Source organism: Periophthalmus magnuspinnatus, chromosome 17, assembly GCF_009829125.3.
Source record: "Periophthalmus magnuspinnatus isolate fPerMag1 chromosome 17, fPerMag1.2.pri, whole genome shotgun sequence".
NCBI classification, from domain to species: domain Eukaryota; kingdom Metazoa; phylum Chordata; class Actinopteri; order Gobiiformes; family Gobiidae; genus Periophthalmus; species Periophthalmus magnuspinnatus.
The window spans coordinates 1307663-1330346 of record NC_047142.1 but is presented as its reverse complement, the minus strand read 5'-3'; the positions used below and the strand labels follow the sequence as shown (position 1 = coordinate 1330346).

Genomic DNA, 22684 nt, shown 5'->3' with positions numbered 1-22684 from the left:
CTGATCTTATTAAAATATTAACACAAGCATAAGTCAGGTGTTATTTCTAAACCACATCACAGATTTTCTTACCTTGTTGGTGATGGGATGATAAACTCAGTGGGATTTTTTATTATCTGGAGCCAAAGTTTCAATTACATCCACAAAACACTGTTTTAAAAACTCTCCTTCGTTGTACGTTTTTTTTAGCACGGGCGATGTCCACGCCACTTTATAGGACGCAAGTGTCACAGTTTGTCCACACTTGTTCAATTGCTGAAACATTTGAGACTTTGAGTCTTTTTATCTGCTTTTCCAGGTGCTCAGTTTGTGCTTGTAGTTCAGATCCTTTGAATTCCGTGTCCATATGAGTCTGGAGAGGCTCAAATGAGGCTGAAGATTTGAAGCTTTAAAATGTGATATTGTAGTTTTCAGATTAAACAGTGATGTGCCATTTTGTTCAATAAAAAAATAAGCATCTTCCCATTCTTCCAGAAATGTCCCGTGTTCATCCTCATATTTTCGTTTAGTTTTGCATTTTACCATTTTACCTCAACAGTCGCACGCGCATCAAATATTTACTTATTTTCCCGCCATTAGACGTGACCCGCAGATGACCCGCGGTCACGTGTCAGACGCAGCGTAAAAAAAGCTGATAAATCAGTTTTTATATATTGTTTATTGTTTGTTTTAATAAGCCCTGGTGGATTTGAATGTGTTTTAAGAGAGAAAGAAATACGTGAAACATGAAACGATGCAAAGAGCCGCAGTAAATAGAAAATATGATGAGAGGCAAAGAGCCGCATTCCTATTGGCAGAGAGCCGCGTGTTCGCCTCCCCTGGTATAATCCAGTGTGTGAAGCTTTTGCTGTGACTGAGTGAGATTGTCCTACTGTGTCTGGGACAGTCCGGTGACTCTTTTTGAGTTTATGACACGATCATTTGATTTTTACAACAATAAACTAGTGACAGTCAATGACCAACACACAGAGGAATCTGTATCTGCAGCTGCTCTATTACTGTACATTTATATATCAAAACACAATATATAATGTGTATTTGTATATAAAATATATTCAAAGCAAGTGGTATGGGTCAAAATAAATATATATTTACACCCCCCCGGACACGATCATTTGATTTTTACAACAATAAACTAGTGACAGTCAATGACCAACACACACTGAGGAATCTGTATCTGCAGCTGCTTACTCTGTAGATTCATCGTCAGTTCCTCCTGCACTTTTGATCTTTTATTTTCTCATTTTCTGCTCCACTTTTCCTTTGATAAAAACTCTTGAATGTTTGTGTTGTTGTGTTGTCCCATGTGTGTTTTTTTAAAGTTTTTTTCTGCAATAATGACCTTTAAAACAAACACAGGATCTTTATAAACATGAGTGACTGTGATGATGTCATTATCACATATGGGCGGAGCCAGTCTTCTCTGTGGGCGGAGTTTTAAAGTGAGTGACCACACCCATATCCTGAATACTCAGAGTAACTGTAGAATTCAGAATACAGTTACTTTTCTAAAATAAAAGGAGTATATTTGACTTTGAGCTGCATGTTTTAGAAAAAAAAGAAAAACAGAGAAACCGAAAACGTCGCTCTGACACTGAGCACGTCCACACATCCACACATCCTGTCTCCACACGTCCCATGTCCACACATCCTGTCTCCACACGTCCCATCTCCACATCGACATAAACGACACAAATGTGACCCATAATGCACCAGAAGCATCCTGTTCATGTGACTAAGAGTTTATGTTATTTATGTTACATTATTTCAGAAAAAAAAGAACAAAAAACTGTAGATTTTTTATTCAGTTTTGTCCTCTGCAGTTTACAGTTTACAAAAATATAAGGACATGTCCCACTCAAACTGTAAAAAACATAATCACACAAATAAAAACATGGACCTTTGGCCTCGTGCGGCTGGAGAAACGTCGACTGAATCAGAATCAGGGATGACTCAAAATAATGTGTCAGATAAACCTAAAGCTGCAGTGTGGAACTTTTCCTCTGCTGTTTGTAAATCTCTTTTCTCTTCACAGTTTGAGACGTCGACGTTTTACCAGATTTGTTCTTAAGTAAACTGAGTTTGTATTGTTTTAATAACACTTTGGTTCTGTTCTGTTATAAATAAAGTTCCAGGGTCGTCTGCTTGTCTCCATGGAGATGTCACTGCGTTGGATTTTCCACTGGAAAGCTCTGATGTGTAACTTTCCAGGCAGAGCTTCACTCTGGACTCCACTCTTCTCCCACTGCCCAAATTCACATTAATACATCACACTGGGGGTGTTTTGCATGTATGTCTGTGGCAGAAAGCTCTGCGGTTACCATGGTGACACCGTGCACACATTTAGCAAACACTGTCAAATAAGTTTTAAGACGGAAAACTCCAGACTGTTTTTAAAAAGCTCGTGTCCAGGAGTCTGATCTGAATGTTTATGTTTCAGTTTGATTTTACACAAAAAGGTGAGAGGCTAACGCTAATGCTAATGCTAATGCTAATGCTAGCTTAGGGCTGTAAACTGTGTGCATGTCTCACCTGATGAAATTCCAACTAAGTCAGTTCTTTGTGGTCAAATGGTGTTAAAATAAAGCTCAGATTAAACAGAGCCTCAGACAGAGCAGTGCCTACAGTTAGCATCACACCCCCAGAGAATGTCGCGCTCAGTTTTTTTCTATTCTTTTTGCCTGTCTCTGTCGCTGTCCCTCGCTCTTCCTCTCCGTAGAGTTGCGATGGCCACGGCCTCGTCGAAACACATGCTCTGAGGGCTGTGTCTGTCGTCGCCGTCTCGCCGTCGCTCCATCGCTCGTGGCGCCGTGTTCGCCGGCTCCTCCGGCTCCGCGCCGTGGCTCACCCGCTCCTCTCGGGCTCGTTCCTTTTGCTGTTGATGTTGACGTAGCATTAGCGCTGTTAGCTTGCAGTGCTGTGGTTTCGGCGGGACGATGGGGACGGCTTTAACCTGATAAAATTTTGGTAATTTTGTCGTTACAACTTTGCTCCTGACGCCTTTCCCAGAATGCACCTCTTTGTCCAGAGGTTCCTCGGGCTGAGGGACGTTTGGAGACGCGTGGCCGTGTTTGTCTATTATATCTTTAGCATTAGCATCATTAGCAACATCTTGGTTCTGTTCCATCTCAAAATGTTCATCCTCAAGTTTAATATTTATTTCAGATTTGTTGTTTTGCAAAACAATTGTCTCATTTTCCACATTATTTACGTCTGTCGTCGTTTCAGTTTCTGTTTCGTCGTCGTCCGTTGATATTTCCACTTTCGCTCGTGTCTCTAAATCCTCGATCACTTCACCTCGATCGTCCCAAATATTATCGAGTTTATCAATAGTTTCTTGTTTGACAATTTCATTTTCAAAAATATCTTCATGATCAGATTGTTCTTGCAGCTCGATTACGACATCGACTCGTTCGTCCGGTTCAGACGGGACGATCTGCTCAGCGTCGTCACAAACTTCCTGTTTCGCTGAATCAAAATGGCCGCCTGTAGTTTCCTCTTCCTCCTGACACAGAGGATTATAAAATGTGACGTGTTCTTCAGGTACATGATCCACTCGGTCCATTATGTCACAGACTGGAGCAGGTTCGTCTGTGTCTCTGTCGGCCGCTTCAAAACTGCAATAAAACCACAAAAATAAATCATAAAATAAATTAAGTTGATGTAACAACGGACCTGATGTTCAATAAATGAACTTTCAAAATAAATACAAACATTTTCAATAATAAGAAATAAAAAATAAACTGAACCATATTTCCCTGAAGTGTCACAGGCTCCAGTTAAACCCAGAGCTGAAATATCACGATATCGGATCGACCGAAGTATCGATAAGATCGAGTCACAGTATCAGTGTTTTATTTCAGCGGCTCAAAGGGAAGTGACCACACACATGTACTGAACACACATACACTGAACACACATGTACTGAACCCACATACACTGAACACACGTGCACTGAACACACATGTACTGAACACACATGTACTGAACACACATGCACTGAACACACATACACTGAACCCACATACACTGAACACACATACACTGAACACACATGTACTGAACACACATGTACTGAACACACATGCACTGAACACACATACACTGAACACACGTGCACTGAACACACGTGTACTGAACACACATGTACTGAACACACACGTGTACTGAACACACATGTACTGAACACACATGCACTGAACACACGTGCACTGAACACACATACACTGAACACACGTGCACTGAACACACGTGTACTGAACACACATACACTGAACACACATGTACTGAACACACATGCACTGAACACACATGTACTGAACACACATGCACTGAACACACATACACTGAACACACGTGCACTGAACACACATACACTGAACACACATGTACTGAACACACATGCACTGAACACACATGTTCAGTTCTTTTGAGGAGCTCTGTCCTGGTGCAGTTTGTTTTTCATCTGGTTCATTTACAGAAACTTAAATCACAGAAACAGAGGAGCTGAATCGCACTGAAACATAAAACAGCTCGTGCAGTTTCCTTCTCTAATTTGTCATAAATGAATGTCAACTGTTAAAAAAGAGAAGTGCATAAACCACAACCTTGTGTTCAGTTTCAACAGAGACAGGGACAACTGGAGGCACTGCTCTGTCTGTGGACTGTGACGTTTTACACTAAAGGATTTTTAAAAGGAAAACGTAGCATTTCTTCAGTTCTGTTAGCATCTGTTAGCTTCTCCAAAACATCACAATACATTTTATATCGTGAAATGAACATCGTACCATGAGATTTACATATCGTGACACCACTGCCCCAGAGCCATGGAGCAAGACACTTAAAACATCACTCAGATCTCACCTGCCTCATCACAAGAGCTTTCTCACTGATTCTGTGCCGCTTGAACCTAAATTACATCAAATACCACCATGTATTTCTTTTAATTTTCATAAATCAACCGTTTTCTGAATTAAAAAAAACATAAATAAAACACATTCAAACACAAACTCACCTTGTAACACTCGTGTCTATTTCCTCATAACGATCTTCTTCGTGCCTTTTCACTTCTTTAGCAACCACTTCCTGTTCACACTGAGCTTCCAAATCTTCTTCTTGGTCTGATCCATGTGTTTCAGTTTCTTCCATGACGACAGTTTCACTTTCAGCGACGTCCAAGTCGTCGTTCTCTGGTTCAGGAGTTTGATATAGCACCTCTTTATTTACATCTGGTCCTGTTTCTTCTAAACTTTCTGACGTTTGTCTGTGTTTTCTTTCCTCAAATTCTGCCAAAGTTTCAGCTGCATCAGGCTCGTCTTTGTGCATCTCCACAGTTTCACCTCCTCCAGTTTCACCTCCTCCAGTTTCACCTCCTCCAGTTTCACCTCCTCCAGTTTCACCTCCTCCAGTTTCACCTCCTACAGTTTCACCTCCTCCAGTTTCACCTCCTGCAGTTTCACCTCCTACAGTTTCACCTCCTACAGTTTCACCTCCTCCAGACTGACTCTGTGGGTCGTGCAGATCTTCGTCCGGCGACTTGCTCGTTTGACAAAGTGCGTTTTGATTTTCTTGGACCAAAGTCTCGTGTTGGAGACTTTGTGGAGTTTCCAGCTCATCGTTCTGTGCATCTTCGACGCTCGCACCATCATCCACTTGTATTTCTGTATTTGTCAAGTTATTTACGCAGAAATGAGACGATAAACTTTTCACAAACACATTTTCATCCTTCTCCTCGATGGAAACTTGACGACTTTGTGAATCTTGTTCGTCTAAAACACTTTGCTCGTGATCTCCATCGTCGACTTGTATTTCTGTATTTGTTAAATTACTCAGAAAGAAATCGGACGGTAAACTTTTCACAAACATGCCTTCATCCTCCTCCTCTTCGTCGCTGCTGCTCGTGTACTCGCGCTCGTCGCTCGCCGTGGCGTCCTCGGAGCTGCACTCGTCCGGACGCGGCGTTGGCGATGTAATGTACGGCAGACTCAGAGACTTGGTGTGATGATTGTAAATGTCCACGGTGAGACGAGGCGGGCTCATGTGTGTGGGAGGGGCTACGGGGGAAGTGGGAGGGGCTATGACAGAAAGGGGAGTGGTTAATTGGGTTGGACTGGGATGTGATTGGTCCATGATTTCGTACTCTTCATCGTAGTGTCCCGGAGGCTCCACAGAAAACTCAGTGACCTGAAACAAAAAACAGAAGAATGGATTTATGTTGATACTTTACGGTTACACTGCTTTGACTAGAAAGTTCCACTACAGGGCATTAAACGTCTGTCCACTGGAATAAGCAACATCAGGCCAAATTACGGGTCATATCTGTGGAGAGGCAACCCCACTTTCACAGTAAGAAACATGTTTGAAAAATAAACACCTTTAATTAACAATGGTCTGTCTGCAAAGATCAAAACGCTCTGTTCCACCTTGTGATGTCATAAAGCTGGTGAAGGTGAAGGTGTGTGGAGTTTAAAAACACAGTGGAGCACTTCCTGTATCACCACATGATGACATCACAAGGTGGAACGTAAAGGTAAAAAAAACATTATATTCAGTTTTCTTAGATCAAACTCAGTGTTTTCTTTTCCGTGGAAACCGGGTCCACGTGGCTCTTTGGGGGTTAAAGGTCATGACTCCTGCTCTAGATGTCCGACATTATCCCAGTTTAATTTACATTTATATTATTCTAAATATTTAAATGAGGCTCCATAAACACAGACCTGGCTGGACACGCTGCAGTCCATGATGCTACAGTCCATTTGGTCCAGAAAGTCAAAGTTGTCCTGAACGTATCCGGACAAAGTGAGGTCGTCCACTTCACTGGAGTTTAGCGCCTCCTGTGGGTCAAACGCAGAGTCTTCTACAGCTCCTGGCTCCTGTTCACAGTGACGTCCTTTCATCCCAGCCATATCTGTGGAGAGGCAAGCATCATGACATAACTGGCCGTCAATCGTAAACCCAAGATATTTTGAATGAGTTGTGTTGTATTGAGTTGTGTTGTGTTGTATCGTGTTGTATTGTGTTGTATTGTGTTGTATTGTGTTGTGTTGTGTTGTGTTGTATCGTGTTGTGTTGTATTGAGTTGTGTTGTGTTGTATTGTGTTGTGTTGTGTTGTATCGTGTTGTGTTGTATTGAGTTGTGTTGTATTGTGTTGTGTTGTGTTGTGTTGTATTGTGTTGTGTTGTATTGTGTTGTATCGTATTGTGTTGTATTGAGTTGTGTTGTATTGTGTTGTGTTGTATTGTGTTGTGTTGTATTGTGTTGTGTTGTATCGTGTTGTGTTGTATTGTATTGTGTTGTATTGTATTGTGTTGTATTGTATTGTGTTGTGTTGTATTGTATTGTGTTTTGTTGTATCGTGTTGTGTTGTATCGTGTTGTGTTTTGTTGTATCGTGTTGTGTTGTATTGAGTTGTATCGTGTTGTATTGTGTTGTGTTGTATTGAGTTGTGTTGTATTGAGTTGTGTTGTATCGTGTTGTGTTGTGTTGTATTGTGTTGTGTTGTATCGTGTTGTGTTGTATTGAGTTGTGTTTTATCGTGTTGTGTTGTATCGTGTTGTATTGAGTTGTGTTGTATTGTATTGTGTTTTGTTGTATCGTGTTGTGTTGTATCGTGTTGTGTTTTGTTGTATCGTGTTGTGTTGTATTGAGTTGTGTTGTATTGTATTGTGTTGTGTTGTATTGTATTGTATTGTGTTGTATTGTGTTGTATTGAGTTGTGTTGTATTGAGTTGTGTTGTATCGTATCGTGTTGTGTTGTGTTGTATTGAGTTGTGTTGTATCGTATCGTGTTGTGTTGTATTGAGTTGTGTTGTATTGTGTTGTGTTGTGTTGTATCGTGTTGTATTGAGTTGTGTTGTGTTGTATCGTGTTGTGTTGTGTTGTGTTGTATCGTGTTGTGTTGTATTGTGTTGTGTCGTGTTGTGTTGTATCGTGTTGTGTTGTATTGAGTTGTGTTGTATTGTGTTGTGTTGTATTGTGTTGTATTGTGTTGTATTGTGTTGTGTTGTGTTGTGTTGTGTTGTATCGTGTTGTGTTGTATTGAGTTGTGTTGTGTTGTATTGTGTTGTGTTGTGTTGTATCGTGTTGTGTTGTATCGTGTTGTGTTGTATTGAGTTGTGTTGTATTGTGTTGTGTTGTGTTGTGTTGTATTGTGTTGTGTTGTATTGTGTTGTGTTGTATCGTATTGTGTTGTATTGAGTTGTGTTGTATTGTGTTGTGTTGTATTGTGTTGTGTTGTATCGTGTTGTGTTGTATTGTATTGTGTTGTATTGTATTGTGTTGTATTGTATTGTGTTGTATTGTATTGTGTTGTGTTGTATTGTATTGTGTTTTGTTGTATCGTGTTGTGTTGTATCGTGTTGTGTTTTGTTGTATCGTGTTGTGTTGTATTGAGTTGTATCGTGTTGTATTGTGTTGTGTTGTATTGAGTTGTGTTGTATTGAGTTGTGTTGTATCGTGTTGTGTTGTGTTGTATTGTGTTGTGTTGTATCGTGTTGTGTTGTATTGAGTTGTGTTGTATCGTGTTGTGTTGTATCGTGTTGTGTTTTGTTGTATCGTGTTGTATTGAGTTGTGTTGTATTGTATTGTGTTTTGTTGTATCGTGTTGTGTTGTATCGTGTTGTGTTGTATTGAGTTGTGTTGTATTGTATTGTGTTGTGTTGTATTGTATTGAGTTGTGTTGTATCGTATCGTGTTGTGTTGTATTGAGTTGTGTTGTATCGTATCGTGTTGTGTTGTATTGAGTTGTGTTGTATTGTGTTGTGTTGTGTTGTATCGTGTTGTATTGAGTTGTGTTGTGTTGTATCGTGTTGTGTTGTGTTGTATTGAGTTGTATTGTATTGTGTTGTGTTGTGTTGTATTGAGTTGTGTTGTGTTGTATTGTATTGTATTGTATTGTGTTGTGTTGTATTGAGTTGTGTTGTGTTGTATTGAGTTGTGTTGTATTGTATTGTGTTGTGTTGTATCGTGTTGTGTTTTGTTGTATTGTGTTGTGTTGTATCGTGTTGTGTTGTATTGAGTTGTGTTGTGTTGTATCGTGTTGTATTGTATTGAGTTGTGTTGTATCGTGTTGTGTTGTATTGAGTTGTATCGTGTTGTATTGAGTTGTGTTGTATTGTATTGTGTTGTGTTGTATCGTGTTGTGTTTTGTTGTATTGTGTTGTGTTGTATTGAGTTGTGTTGTATCGTGTTGTATTGAGTTGTATTGTATTGTGTTGTGTTGTGTTGTATTGTGTTGTATTGAGTTGTATTGTATTGTGTTGTGTTGTGTTGTATTGTGTTGTATTGAGTTGTATTGTATTGTGTTGTGTTGTGTTGTATTGTGTTGTATTGAGTTGTATTGTATTGTGTTGTGTTGTGTTGTGTTGTATTGAGTTGTATTGTATTGTGTTGTGTTGTGTTGTATTGTGTTGTATTGTATTGTGTTGTGTTGTATCGTGTTGTGTTTTGTTGTATCGTGTTGTGTTGTATTGAGTTGTATCGTGTTGTATTGAGTTGTGTTGTATTGTATTGTGTTGTGTTGTATCGTGTTGTGTTTTGTTGTATCGTGTTGTGTTGTATTGAGTTGTATCGTGTTGTATTGAGTTGTGTTGTATTGTATTGTGTTGTGTTGTATCGTGTTGTATTGTGTTGTATTGTATTGTGTTGTGTTGTATCGTGTTGTGTTTTGTTGTGTTGTATCGTGTTGTATTGAGTTGTGTTGTATTGTATTGTGTTGTGTTGTATCGTGTTGTATTGAGTTGTGTTGTATTGTATTGAGTTGTGTTGTATCGTGTTGTGTTGTATTGAGTTGTATCGTGTTGTATTGAGTTGTGTTGTATTGAGTTGTGTTGTATCGTATCGTGTTGTGTTGTGTTGTATTGTGTTGTATTGAGTTGTATTGTATTGTGTTGTATTGAGTTGTGTTGTGTTGTATCGTGTTGTATTGTATTGAGTTGTGTTGTATCGTGTTGTGTTGTATTGAGTTGTATCGTGTTGTATTGAGTTGTGTTGTGTTGTATTGAGTTGTGTTGTATTGTGTTGTGTTGTGTTGTATTGTGTTGTATTGAGTTGTATTGTATTGTGTTGTGTTGTATTGAGTTGTATTGTATTGTGTTGTGTTGTATTGTGTTGTATTGAGTTGTGTTGTGTTGTATTGTGTTGTATTGAGTTGTGTTGTGTTGTATTGAGTTGTGTTGTGTTGTATCGTGTTGTGTTGTATTGAGTTGTGTTGTATCGTGTTGTGTTGTATCGTGTTGTGTTTTGTTGTATCGTGTTGTGTTGTATTGAGTTGTATCGTGTTGTATTGTGTTGTGTTGTATCGTGTTGTATTGTGTTGTGTTGTATCGTGTTGTGTTGTATTGAGTTGTATCGTGTTGTATTGTGTTGTGTTGTATCGTGTTGTGTTGTATTGAGTTGTGTTGTATTGTATTGAGTTGTGTTGTATCGTGTTGTATCGTGTTGTATTGTGTTGTATTGTATTGTGTTGTGTTGTATCGTGTTGTGTTTTGTTGTATTGTGTTGTGTTGTATCGTGTTGTGTTTTGTTGTATCGTGTTGTGTTGTATTGAGTTGTATCGTGTTGTATTGAGTTGTGTTGTATCGTGTTGTGTTGTATTGAGTTGTATTGTATTGTGTTGTGTTGTATTGAGTTGTGTTGTATTGAGTTGTATCGTGTTGTGTTGTATTGAGTTGTGTTGTATTGTGTTGTGTTGTATCGTGTTGTGTTGTGTTGTATTGAGTTGTGTTGTATCGTGTTGTGTTGTATTGAGTTGTATTGTATTGTGTTGTGTTGTATTGAGTTGTGTTGTATTGAGTTGTATCGTGTTGTGTTGTATTGAGTTGTGTTGTATTGTATTGAGTTGTGTTGTATCGTGTTGTATCGTGTTGTATCGTGTTGTGTTGTATCGTGTTGTGTTGTATTGAGTTGTGTTGTGTTGTATCGTGTTGTGTTGTGTTGTATCGTGTTGTGTTGTATCGTGTTGTGTTGTATTGAGTTGTGTTTTGTTGTATCGTGTTGTGTTGTATTGAGTTGTATCGTGTTGTATTGAGTTGTGTTGTGTTGTATCGTGTTGTGTTGTGTTGTATTGTGTTGTATTGTATTGTGTGAAGTGAATAAGTGTCTTGCTCAAAGGCTCGGCGGGCGTCTTACCCTCGTACTCCTCCTCTGGGGCCTCATCTTTGTTTTGTTGGTCTGAGTTTGACCTTTGACTTTTGGATCGTGTCTTGGTCAGTGAGTCCATTTCCCACTGACACTGTCCTCTCCCAGTCTTCTCTCTGTCCTCTCCTCCTCCCTCCTTTCCTCCTGGTCCCTCCTTTCCTCCTGGTCCCTCCTTTCCTCCTGGTCCCTCCTCCTCTCCTCCTCCCTCTCTCTCATCTTTCTCTCCTCCATCCTCACTATTTTCCAGAACAGTCTTTGTGTCCGGGTCCTCCTCTTCCTCCTTCTTCTCCTCCTCTCTTCTTCTCTTTTCACTCCTGGCGTCTCCTTGCTCCTTGTCTCGTCCTCTGTGAATGATCCGGTCTGCGCCTCCTCCCTGCAGAACTCCAAAGGCTAAATTAGAGGTGATGTGCAGCGGGACGGTGACCATGGTGGGTCCGGTGATGTGCATGGCGATCCTTCGTTCCGCTTTGGCCGATATCCCGGGGGATCGAGTCTGGACGGGCTCCGGACCGGGTCCTAGTCCCTCTGGGTCGAGGGCCGTGTAAGTGCCCTGGGTCCCGGTGTTGACCAGTCCGGTGCCTCTGCGGTAGGTGACGGCGTACATACTGCCCCCTTGTGGTGAAGAGGAGGGCGCGGGATCGGGCGGAGCTGTCGGCTGTGAGTGGGGGATGGCGAGGGGCGAGAGGTGGGAGGAGGGAGGGCGCGGGGAACGTTTGGGGTCTGAGGAAAGAAGACGTCAGTGTTACACAAATAAATGACTAACGTCTTTGTCAACGGAAGAAAACTAAACACAACAGAGACAAAGTATCTGGGGGTTCGTTTGGACCAGACTTTGTCTTTCAAAAAGCAAATTAAAAAAGTCAAATCCGCTACAACATCTCGTCCCTTAGACCAGTGGTTCTTAACGTGGGTTTGGTGAGTCTCAGGGGTTCGGCGGAGGTCAAGACACACACCCGACTCATATGATTTGTGGACTCCAGAGGCCCGCCGTGTCCCAATTTGACAAATGCACCTTTGATGTGCCTATGGAGGTACCCGCCCAACTTAAATGCGCCGTTCACACGCAGCAAGCGCTTAAGGCGGTGGTTCTCAAATAGTGGGGCGAGATGCCGGGGGCGCGCGTAGGTATGACGTACGCAGATGTGTGTCGTGTTCTATAATCTCAGAGTGAGGGGCGGGGCCTGTGGAACTACAGATATTTATTTCAAAAACAGTAAATCTCCCAAACGCGTGATTCCGGACGCACCGATACAACACTGGTGTGTATATCGGCGCTTATATCGACCATTTTGGAGGATTGGATATCGACCTCTAGGTTGAGCCGATATCTCATTCTGGTTTATAAATTGTTGTAATAAGACGATTTACTGGATGATATTGGTCCAAAATGTTGCATAATAATGAACTTGTATTTTTACAAAACACATTTGGATCATTTTTATCAAACTGTTTTTAAAATAAAGTTTGGACATCACATAAAAAGCTGAATCCATAAATGTTTTATGTGCTTTCATCTGAAAACTGCCCCTTTAAGGTTTAATAAAGAGATTATTTAGGCTGAGAAAAAACGTTTGTGCAGTTTTATTTACATGAGGACAGAATCACTGATGTTATCGAATCGACAGTATCGACAGTATAAACAGTATCGACAGTATAAACAGTATCGACAGTATCGACAGTATCGACAGTATAAACAGTATCGACAGTATAAACAGTATCGACAGTATCGACAGTATCGACAGTATAAACAGTATCGACAGTATAAACAGTATCGACAGTATCGACAGTATCGACAGTATCGTACCGTTGTTGTTGGAGGAGGAGCTGAGTGAGTCCATGCTCCGCGCTGACCTCAGGGTGGGATGTTCTTTTTCTGAAAAACAAGTTAAAGAATAGGTCAGAAAAACATGAATAGACATTAATGAGGAATGTTCCACAGTATGGCATTCAAAGTGTGTTTATGGAAACAAACAGGTGATATAAAAAAGGGCCAAGCTACTGGTCTGATCTGTGGAGAGGCGACCCCGCTCACAGTAGGAAGGTGAGTTTTTCAAGGTATATTAAATATTTAAATAAAAACGGTTGAGTTAAATAATAAATAAATACAAAATACATGATCAAATCCATGACATCTCCATGGAAACAAGCAGGGAGCCGACCGCCCCGTCAGAAAAGCTCCACAGTGCAGCTTTAAGTGTCTGTACCTTTCGTGGAGTGTTTGTGTCGACGACGCGTCTCGTGGAACCGTCCGCCGATGTTAAAGATGGACATCCACTTCCTGCCCTTCAGAGAACCTTTTCTCCTGAGCAGAAACGTCACAGGTTTATTTACGATTAAACGACAAAAACTAAAACTGAAACACAGTTAAAGAGACGGTCAGATCTGACACGGAATAAAAGTGTTTTTCCCCAGTTCAGATTTAAAATCTCCTCCTACAGCGTCACCATGAGACGATCTACACCCAGTTAGAAAGTGTTTTTATCCATGAAGGAGGAGCTCATTCTGGTGTTAGCATGCTAGCTGTTGTTATTAGCATGCTAGCTGTTGATGTTAGCATGCTAGCTGTTGTTATTAGCATGCTAGCTGTTGATGTTAGCATGCTAGCTGTTGTTATTAGCATGCTAGCTGTTGATGTTAGCATGCTAGCTGTTGTTATTAGCATGCTAGCTGTTGATGTTAGCATGCTAGCTGTTGTTATTAGCATGCTAGCTGTTGATGTTAGCATGCTAGCTGTTGTTAGCATTGGCCTGATGCCCAGTTTCAGCTCTAAACGTGTTGTATTTGTTGTAATCGCGGTGAATAGTTTGGACGCTGAATGTGTGTCTGGTGCAGCTTAAAGTAAATTTCTTTATGTTTTTAAAACAGTAAAATCATTTTTATTTGAGAAAGTAAATCTTTATCTGTCTAATATATTTGTGAACGTGTCGATTGTCTCACTTGTCAGTGCCCTCGATGATTGCGTGATAGGGCCGTATGGGCAGAGGGCCGTCCCCGGGGCTCAGGTTGCCGATGTTCACTGTGGGGTGTGGTTTGAAGAACAGCTCGTCCTGATTGGACAGGATGGACGGAGAGGGGAGGGACTTCCTCCTCTCGGTGGACACACCTGAAACACACGACACCTTTAGCTCTACGACTGCGTCCGACGTCTGATCAAACATTTTAACAAAAAGAGCCACAGAGGACAGGACGTTTCCTATTGGTGCTTTTCTGAGTCTAGACAATGATGTCGTCCTCCCAGACGCGAGACGGGGCCGAGGTGTTTTTACTGTTAACTCTTTCTTTTCTGATGTGTTTGAGCTAAATGTGTCTCTGTCTGTATAAACTGTATAAACAGCTGCTGAGGTCAAAGTTCACTGTGCAGCGTCTCCATCAAAGTGTTTTAATGTCTGATAAGTAGGAAGTGTGCATTAGGATGCTAGTTGCTTTTAGATTTACTGTGACAGCAAAACTCAGGTGTAAAAAGATCTTATAAACTCACTGCTCTGGATAAGTGAAATGTTCAGATCACAGAAGGTCAGTGAGGAATAAGATTCAGCCCCTTTAATATCTCATTCTGCAGCTGATAAATCATTTACAAAACATTTGATTTAAAATGTTTTTGATATTCTTTTATTACACATGGGTTTTGTGTCTTTTGGCAAAGTTTGAAGTGTTTTTGATGAAAACTGTTGGAGGAGACGTCAAAAGAAAATTATGAGAGATTTTGTCCTGGGTTTGATCCAATGTGGCCAACTTCCTGTGTGGTTTAGGGCGGGGCCTGTGTGGTTTAGGGCGGGGCCTGTGTGGTTTAGGGCGGGGCCTGTGTGGTTTAGGGCGGGGCCTGTGTGGTTTAGGGCGGGGTCTGTGTGGTTTAGGGCGGGGCCATAATATAATTTTTACATGTCCTGACGTGACATATTTTTGATACAATGACATTTTACTGGGCGGGGCTTCCATTGGCGCAATTTAAACCCGCCCCCCGCTCCAGATTTACATTTGTCCTTCATTTTCCCACAGACTTAAAATAAAATGAAAATTAATCAGATGAAACTTTATAAACCTCTGAATTTTTCAAACATTTCACAGCATCTTCTTTTTTAAATGAGCTTAAAACAACAGTGTTATGTGCATTATTTAGCATGTAGCTGATTAGCATGTGCCTGATTAGCATGTAGCTGGTTAGCCTCCGCGAGGTCTTTGAATTCTTAATATTTGAGTCTTTTAAAAAGTCTGGGGGAAAATAAAGCAGAGGACGCTGAAGTGGGCGGGGCTGAGCGCCATAGAAACTGTAAAAATATAATTATAATAAAAGAGAGTCAGGAAAATTGTCTAAACCCAAGTTTACAATACAATACAATAAAAATGTGCACTTTACCCGTGTTTATTTTAGTTTTCATCATCTGTATTAAATCTGATTTCCCTGATGAATGTTGTGATTCAGAGTGAAGGAAACGAGGAAACAAGGAAACGGGGAAACGAGGACTCAAGGACTTAAGGAGAGAGTGAACAGAAATGGGACACAGCCCAAGTTTGTGATAAAGTCATTTACTTTGCAGAAGAGAAAAGAGGCGGGACTTCACACGTGTCAATTATTACCACGAAAATATTTTTTAAAAGTGAGACGTGAAAAGGCGTCGACGAAAAAGATGAAGAGACACAGAAGTGATAGAAAGTTATTTATGTGAAATTTAAAGAAGGAATGAAAGGTTCACTATGAAACTCGATGGTCCTCATTATTATTATTATTATTATCATTATTATTGTTATTATTATTATTATCAGACATTGGACAGAGTCTGACCTGGTTCAGGAAACAGTTGTGTGACGTGTGTGAGGATAAACTCCACGACGATGGACTGAACTCTGACCTCCATGAACGCCGCCGTGCCGTTAAACCCAGACACCTCGATCTCCTTCGACCTGCACCAAAACACACGAGAACACGCACTGAGACGACATCACAGTGCTGCTGAGGGGATCTGTGTGTGTGTGTCTATGTCGGAATGTTCAGCAGTTACCACGGTGACACAAAACACTGACAAAATCTGAAAACTACAAAAAAAACACAAACTGTATTTAAAGAATCATGTTCAGAGCCTGTGTCCGTCTGAGCTCACGGTCCTGAACATGAAAGTGACTCACTGAAAAACTAATGCTCATGCTAATGCTAATGCTAATGCTAACGCTAGCTTGTGGCTGTGATGTTATCTGAGAGGGGCTTGTTTAACAGAAGGAACTACACCTGCTGTAGTTCAGATAAATCACTTTGTGTTAAAATAAACATCAGACTCAAGTAACAGCTTCAGACAGAGCAGTGCCTACAGTTAGCGTCACATCCTGAGGGAATGTTGATGATGTCAGCTGTCGTTTATTTTATTGTAGTTTTATTATTAAGTCCTCCAGGTTCTGCCCAGTTTATCGACTTTGTTTCAATTTATTTTTGTAAAGTTTCTTCTTTTTTCTGAACTTTACAAAATTGTTGATTGAACCGAGAGAAAGTCAGAAAATCCCACAGTGAAACAAACAGATAAAGCAACAACCAGAGCCCCACAGCGCCCCCTGTGTGGAGTGTAGGGCGGTATTTAGAGGATTAGTCTCTTTGGACTGACCGCAGCAGGTTTAAAGTTTAAAGTTTAGAGTCACTGACCGCAGCAGGTTGGGGGCCCAGACGATGGCGAGGTTTCTTGAGTGCATGTTTGTCTCTGAGGCGAAAGACGCCACTCGAACCAAGTGACGCATCAGGAACTCGAGCGTCCTGAAAAAGACATCAGGACGTGAATATAACTGTGTGTACAAACTGTGTGTACTTGTATACAACTGGGTCAAAGTACAAGTACTCTGTACAGAACCAACTCCACGTCGAGTGTGTTTTCTGACAGTTCACCTGTAGTGAGGAGGGGGCAGTTCTTTGAGCACATCTCTGATCTTCACCAGTCGCTCCTCCTCCAGTTTAAGAGCCACAGCCTCCTGTGTAAACATTTAGACCTCAAAAACAGAAATAATAATAATAATAATATAATAATAATAATAACAATAACAATAACAATAATAATAATAATAACAATATTAATAATAATAACAGGTGTTTGTGGTTGGACTCACGGCGAACTTGTCGTAGAGCTGGTAGGTGAGCAGAGGGTTGGGCAGTTCTCTGAAATACGCCTTACACAGAGAACTGACACAGTGTATGTCCTGAAGGTACGTGTCCTTATTCAGGTCAGGACACGAGTCGCTCTCAAAGTCCGACCTGAGAAACAACACACACATAAACACACAAATACAACACATAAACACAACACACAAACACAACACACACATAAACACACAAATACAACACACACATAAACACACAAATATAACACACACATACAACGACTGTGTCCACACGTCCACCCTGACCCCTGACCCCTGACCGCACAGGCCTGCTCTTCAGTGGACTATATTGATACTCTACAGCTGAGGTCATTCTCTGTGGATGTGACGCTAACTGGAGGCACTGCTCTGTCTGAGTCTCTGAGACTCAAGCTCAACTTTAATCTGAGTTTTGTTTTAATCTGACCATAAAGAGCTGATTTATCTGGACAACAACAGGAGAGATGATCTGTGCTGTTAAACAAGTCGCTCTCAAATAACATCACAGTCACAGGCTAGCATTAGCATTAGCATTAGCATTAGCATTAGCCAACAGTTTTTCAAAAAGTCACTTTCACTTTTTTGTGTAAAATCAAACTAAACAGGACGATGAGCTCAGACTGACACAGGCTCCTGGACATGAGCTGTTTAAAAACAGACACACACTCACACTCACACAGGGCAGTGCGGCTGAAGTGTCTTGCCTAAGGACACAACTACAGTTTTTGCCACTGCCCCACTGTGGCCTGGTATCACCACTGGTCTCCAGTCCCAGTGTGAAGCAGGTCCAGCCCTGTTTGGTTTGAGACTCAGACGAGCTCAGGCTGTGTGCAGGAGGAGTGTGTGACACTCTGTGTGTGTGACACTCTGTGTGTGTGACACTCTGTGTGTGTGAGACACTCTGTGTGTGTGAGACACTCTGTGTGTGTGACACTCTGTGTGTGTGACACTCTGTGTGTGTGACACTGTGTGTGTGTGACACTCTGTGTGTGTGAGACACTCTGTGTGTGTGACACTCTGTGTGTGTGAGACACTCTGTGTGTGACACTCTGTGTGTGTGACACTCTGTGTGTGTGACACTCTGTGTGTGTGACACTGTGTGTGTGTGACACTCTGTGTGTGTGAGACACTCTGTGTGTGTGACACTCTGTGTGTGTGAGACACTCTGTGTGTGTGACACTCTGTGTGTGTGAGACACTCTGTGTGTGTGACACTGTGTGTGTGTGACACTGTGTGTGTGTGACACTGTGTGTGTGTGACACTCTGTGTGTGACACTCTGTGTGTGACACTCTGTGTGTGTGACACTGTGTGTGTGTGACACTCTGTGTGTGACACTCAGTGTGTGTGTCGTGTTATATAATATATTATATTGTACTGAGGTTGTGTGACTTTATTTGACCTGAGCTTCTGGATGTTGGAGGACACTCCTGACAGTCTGTAGATGCCGTCCACGATCCCATGACCCTCCACAAACTCACTACAGCTCCTCAGGACGACAGGAACTGAAACAGACCAACCACAGACCAGTGTGACACAGACCAGTGTGACACAGACCAGTGTGTCACAGACCAGTGTGACACAGACCAGTGTGTCACAGACCAGTGTGTCACAGACCAGTGTGTCACAGACCAGTGTGACACAGACCAGTGTGAAACAGACCAGTGTGACACAGACCAGTGTGTCACAGACCAGTGTGTCACAGACCAGTGTGTCACAGACCAGTGTGTCACAGACCAGTGTGAAACAGACCAGTGTGACACAGACCAGTGTGACACCGACCAGTGTGAAACAGACCAGTGTGTCAGCGCTTAAGAATAATTGTAATTTTATACACTGTGGAATTATCTAAATTATTATTTTCCTCTTACTTGAGTCATTTCTTGTACTTTGTACTTTTCCTTGAGTAATATTATTGTAAAGTTACTCGAGTACAGTGGGTCCTGGTCAGAAGTTTAAACCTGAGGAAACTCACCGTCCTGGTTTGTGGCTGTGAGATGCTCCATTAAATCACAGCCAAACACTTTGTCTTTATTTGCTCCTTTTCTTCGAACTCGCCTCATTTTTAGTTTTAAAAAATTCCCAATTTTTTTTCAAAATTTCAAAACTAATACAATGTTGAACATTTTAGAGTCTTGCTCCGTCGTCCTCCGGTGTTTCCTCCTGTGTCTCTGTGTCTCTGTCGTCCTGCAGGTTTTTGCTCCTCCCAGATGTTTTTAGGACATTATTCGAGTTTCTGTGACAAACACAAAAATGCACTTTATAATGAGACAGTTTCAGTTTTTTCATCTTGTCCAAAACTTCACTTCAATATATTTAATTTCACGTCTTGGCCACACCCTTCACTTGTATCTGCTCATAAACTTCCATCTCTCCTGAGACTAACACCGTCTAAACTGTCAAAACTTCTCCCAAGTTAAGTTCAAATATTTCAACACATTTTAAACCAAAGTTTGTCTCTAAACACAGAGTTTGAACGTGAAGCTGCTGAGCCTCGTCTGAGACAGTGTGGTCCATTTTGTTGACGGGCGGAAGTCGTTCAAACTTTATAAAAGATGAACCTTGTGTTTGTGTCTCTGCTCTGACTCACACGTGCAGCTTTCACACACGTCTGGTCTAAATATCTACAGCTTTTAAAACTTTAAATTTCATGAAAAATGTTGTTCGTACCTTGAGTTTGCGACGTGCAGCAGAATCAACGTGACGCAACCAAACCACTTCCCTTCTCCACTTCCTGACTCGTTCACGTCGATATGGAAATCACTTCTGTATGTGACAAGTTATAGAAGAGCTTCAGACAGCTTCAGTAAAGAGTCAAACAGCTTCAGTAAAGAGTCAAACAGCTTCAGTAAAGAGTCAAACAGCTTCAGTGAACACATGAGGTGGAGCAGACCTAAACCAGCATCAGACCAGAACTGGTACTAAGACAGGTCTGAAACAGAACTAAACCAGGACTAAACCAGGACAAAACCAGAACTAAACCAGAACTAAACCAGGACTAAACCAGGACTAAACCAGGACAAAACCAGGACAAAACCAGAACTAAACCAGAACTAAACCAGGACTAAACCAGGACTAAACCAGAACTAAACCAGGACTAAACCAGGACTAAACCAGGACTAAACCAGGACTAAACCAGGACAAAACCAGGACTAAACCAGGACTAAACCAGAACTAAACCAGGACTAAACCAGGACTAAACCAGGACTAAACCAGGACTAAACCAGGTCTATTGGTGGATCAAAATGGCCTCACCCCAAGAAAAAAAAAAACAGAAAACTCAAACTTTAGGTAAAAGATAATTGTTATTGAATCATCCAAACGTCATGTGCTTATTTCACCAGTTTAGACAAATATTTGTACAAAAGTAAGACATCGGCAGTTTGTACATAAATATAGAGTTTGTTTTTGCATAGAAAGAGTTTTATAGATTATAGAGACGAGCAGACTCCACGGCAAAGAAGGAAACGAGACGGAAAAGAAATAAATATCATTAAAGGAGACACATGATTTTGATATTTAATAACAGAGCTGTGAAAAGTATCGAAAATCAGATATTAATCGACACTAAAGCTCATATAAAAGTCCCACTGACAGACTTTAATGTGGAGCAGCACATTCTAGTCTAAATAAAGAGTCTTCATCAGTTTTATCGAGTCTATTCCCTCGTACTGAAATAGAGTTTGAAATTTTAGTATCGTGACAAAAGTATTTCATAATAAACTTTAACTTAAGTGGAGTTTGTTCAATGTAAAACACTGTTATTGTTGAAAAATGGCTATGGGACATTTTTTTAAACCTACGAGGCCCTAAAGCACAAGTGAAGTACAGAGCAGTGGGCGGAGACAGGGGGTGGGTGACAGTCCAGAGTCAAACATGTGCTTCAGTGACGTGTCCTTGTCTAAGCGTGTGCTTCAGTGACGTGTGCTCGTCTAAGCGTGTGCTTCAGTGACGTGTGCTCGTCTAAGCGTGTGCTTCAGTGACGTGTGCTCGTCTAAGCGTGTGCTTCAGTGACGTGTGCTCGTCTAAGCGAGTGCTTCAGTGACGTGTGCTCGTCTAAGCGAGTGCTTCAGTGACGTGTGCTCGTCTAAGCGTGTGCTTCAGTGACGTGTGCTCGTCTAAGCGTGTGCTTCAGTGACGTGTCCTCGTCTAAGCGTGTGCTTCAGTGACGTGTCCTCGTCTAAGCGTGTGCTTCAGTGACGTGTGCTCGTCTAAGCGTGTGCTTCAGTGACGTGTGCTCGTCTAAGCGTGTGCTTCAGTGACGTGTGCTCGTCTAAGCGTGTGCTGTCTTCAGGGGCCTTTGAGGTGGTTACACACACACCTGGCTAAAGAGGCGGAGTCTGACCTTTGGAGACCTGTTAGACCAATCACACTGTTCCTTATACCTCCAGACTCCGCCCCTCCCTCTCCTCTTTAGTCCTCCAGGCCCCGCCCCCTTTAGCAGCTGTATTTAAAATGTGTTTGTGGGCGGAGTTTAAGTGTTTAGTTTCACTTTAATATTAAAACTGTCCAAATGTTGAAGTCTGACCCCACCCCAGAAAAGTGACACAGTGCACCTTTAAAGCCTTAAAGGGAAAATGTCACATTTTGCTGATTTAAATGTTAAAATGAGTGAAAACAACATAAATATCGATAAATGTGATTAAACTGCTCAAAAAGTGAAACGAACATAATTCCACATCATTGGAGCTTGAGTTTGTGTCTGTGCACATGAAACTCGTCAAACGCATGGAAATATACTGAAAATAAACTGAAATATACCAAAAATAAACTGAAATATACTGAAAATAAACGGAAATATACTGAAAATAAACGGAAATATACTGAAAATAAACGGAAATATACTGAAAATAAACGGAAATATACTGATTATAAATAGAAATATACTGATTATAAAGTGTTTACACAGAGGCTGAAGAGTCCGAGGGCACAAGGGACTGAGAGGAAACAACGAGGAAAATATGTCACATCTGAACCATTTTTACAAAGAAATATGTGTATTACAAAAACAGACCATTCATGTTTTGTTTATCCAAAAAGTAGTAATGAGTCAAAAGCATTTTTAAAAACACCTCGACTCTTATTGCGCTCAGGACGAACTTGTTAAGATAAAAGCAAAACTCGACTCAGTCACTGGACAAAAGTTTTAGACTGAAGACGTTTGTCTGCTCGTCCAAGTCTCTTCTTCAGTTCTGGTCAGATTCCTGCTGGACACTGCCTTATATCTGTCTGAAGGAGGCGCTAACCACGCTAAAGCTAACACTCCTGTTTGTTTACAGGTTCTGCTGTCGGTCTGTTAAACTACCTTAAGTGTGCACTGTGCCTGAGTCACACTTTCATAATCATTCAGCTCTTAATGGCTGATTTCACACCTATTGACATCCTGGCTCACTCTATTGTTCTCTTTGTTTCCTTTGTTTGCTTTGGGTCTGGGGATG

At 41.3% G+C, this 22684-nt stretch overlaps 1 protein-coding gene across 1 annotated transcript; it reads right to left on the bottom strand.

Annotated features, from left to right (window-relative positions):
* Positions 1 to 1962: 1962 nt before the first annotated feature.
* si:dkeyp-68b7.12 (uncharacterized) lies at positions 1963 to 19991 on the bottom strand. The gene is made up of 14 exons (XM_055228538.1): positions 19917 to 19991; positions 19222 to 19482; positions 18649 to 18751; positions 17219 to 17363; positions 17001 to 17083; positions 16764 to 16871; positions 15918 to 16036; positions 14075 to 14240; positions 13342 to 13439; positions 12942 to 13010; positions 11129 to 11857; positions 6717 to 6907; positions 5015 to 6183; positions 1963 to 3617 (listed from the first exon to the last, which is right to left on the bottom strand). Exons 2-14 carry the CDS (start codon positions 19307 to 19309, stop codon positions 2669 to 2671), a joined length of 4017 nt encoding a protein of 1338 aa, XP_055084513.1. The 5' UTR covers positions 19310 to 19482; positions 19917 to 19991; the 3' UTR covers positions 1963 to 2668.
* Between the last annotated feature and the right edge of the window lie 2693 nt (positions 19992 to 22684).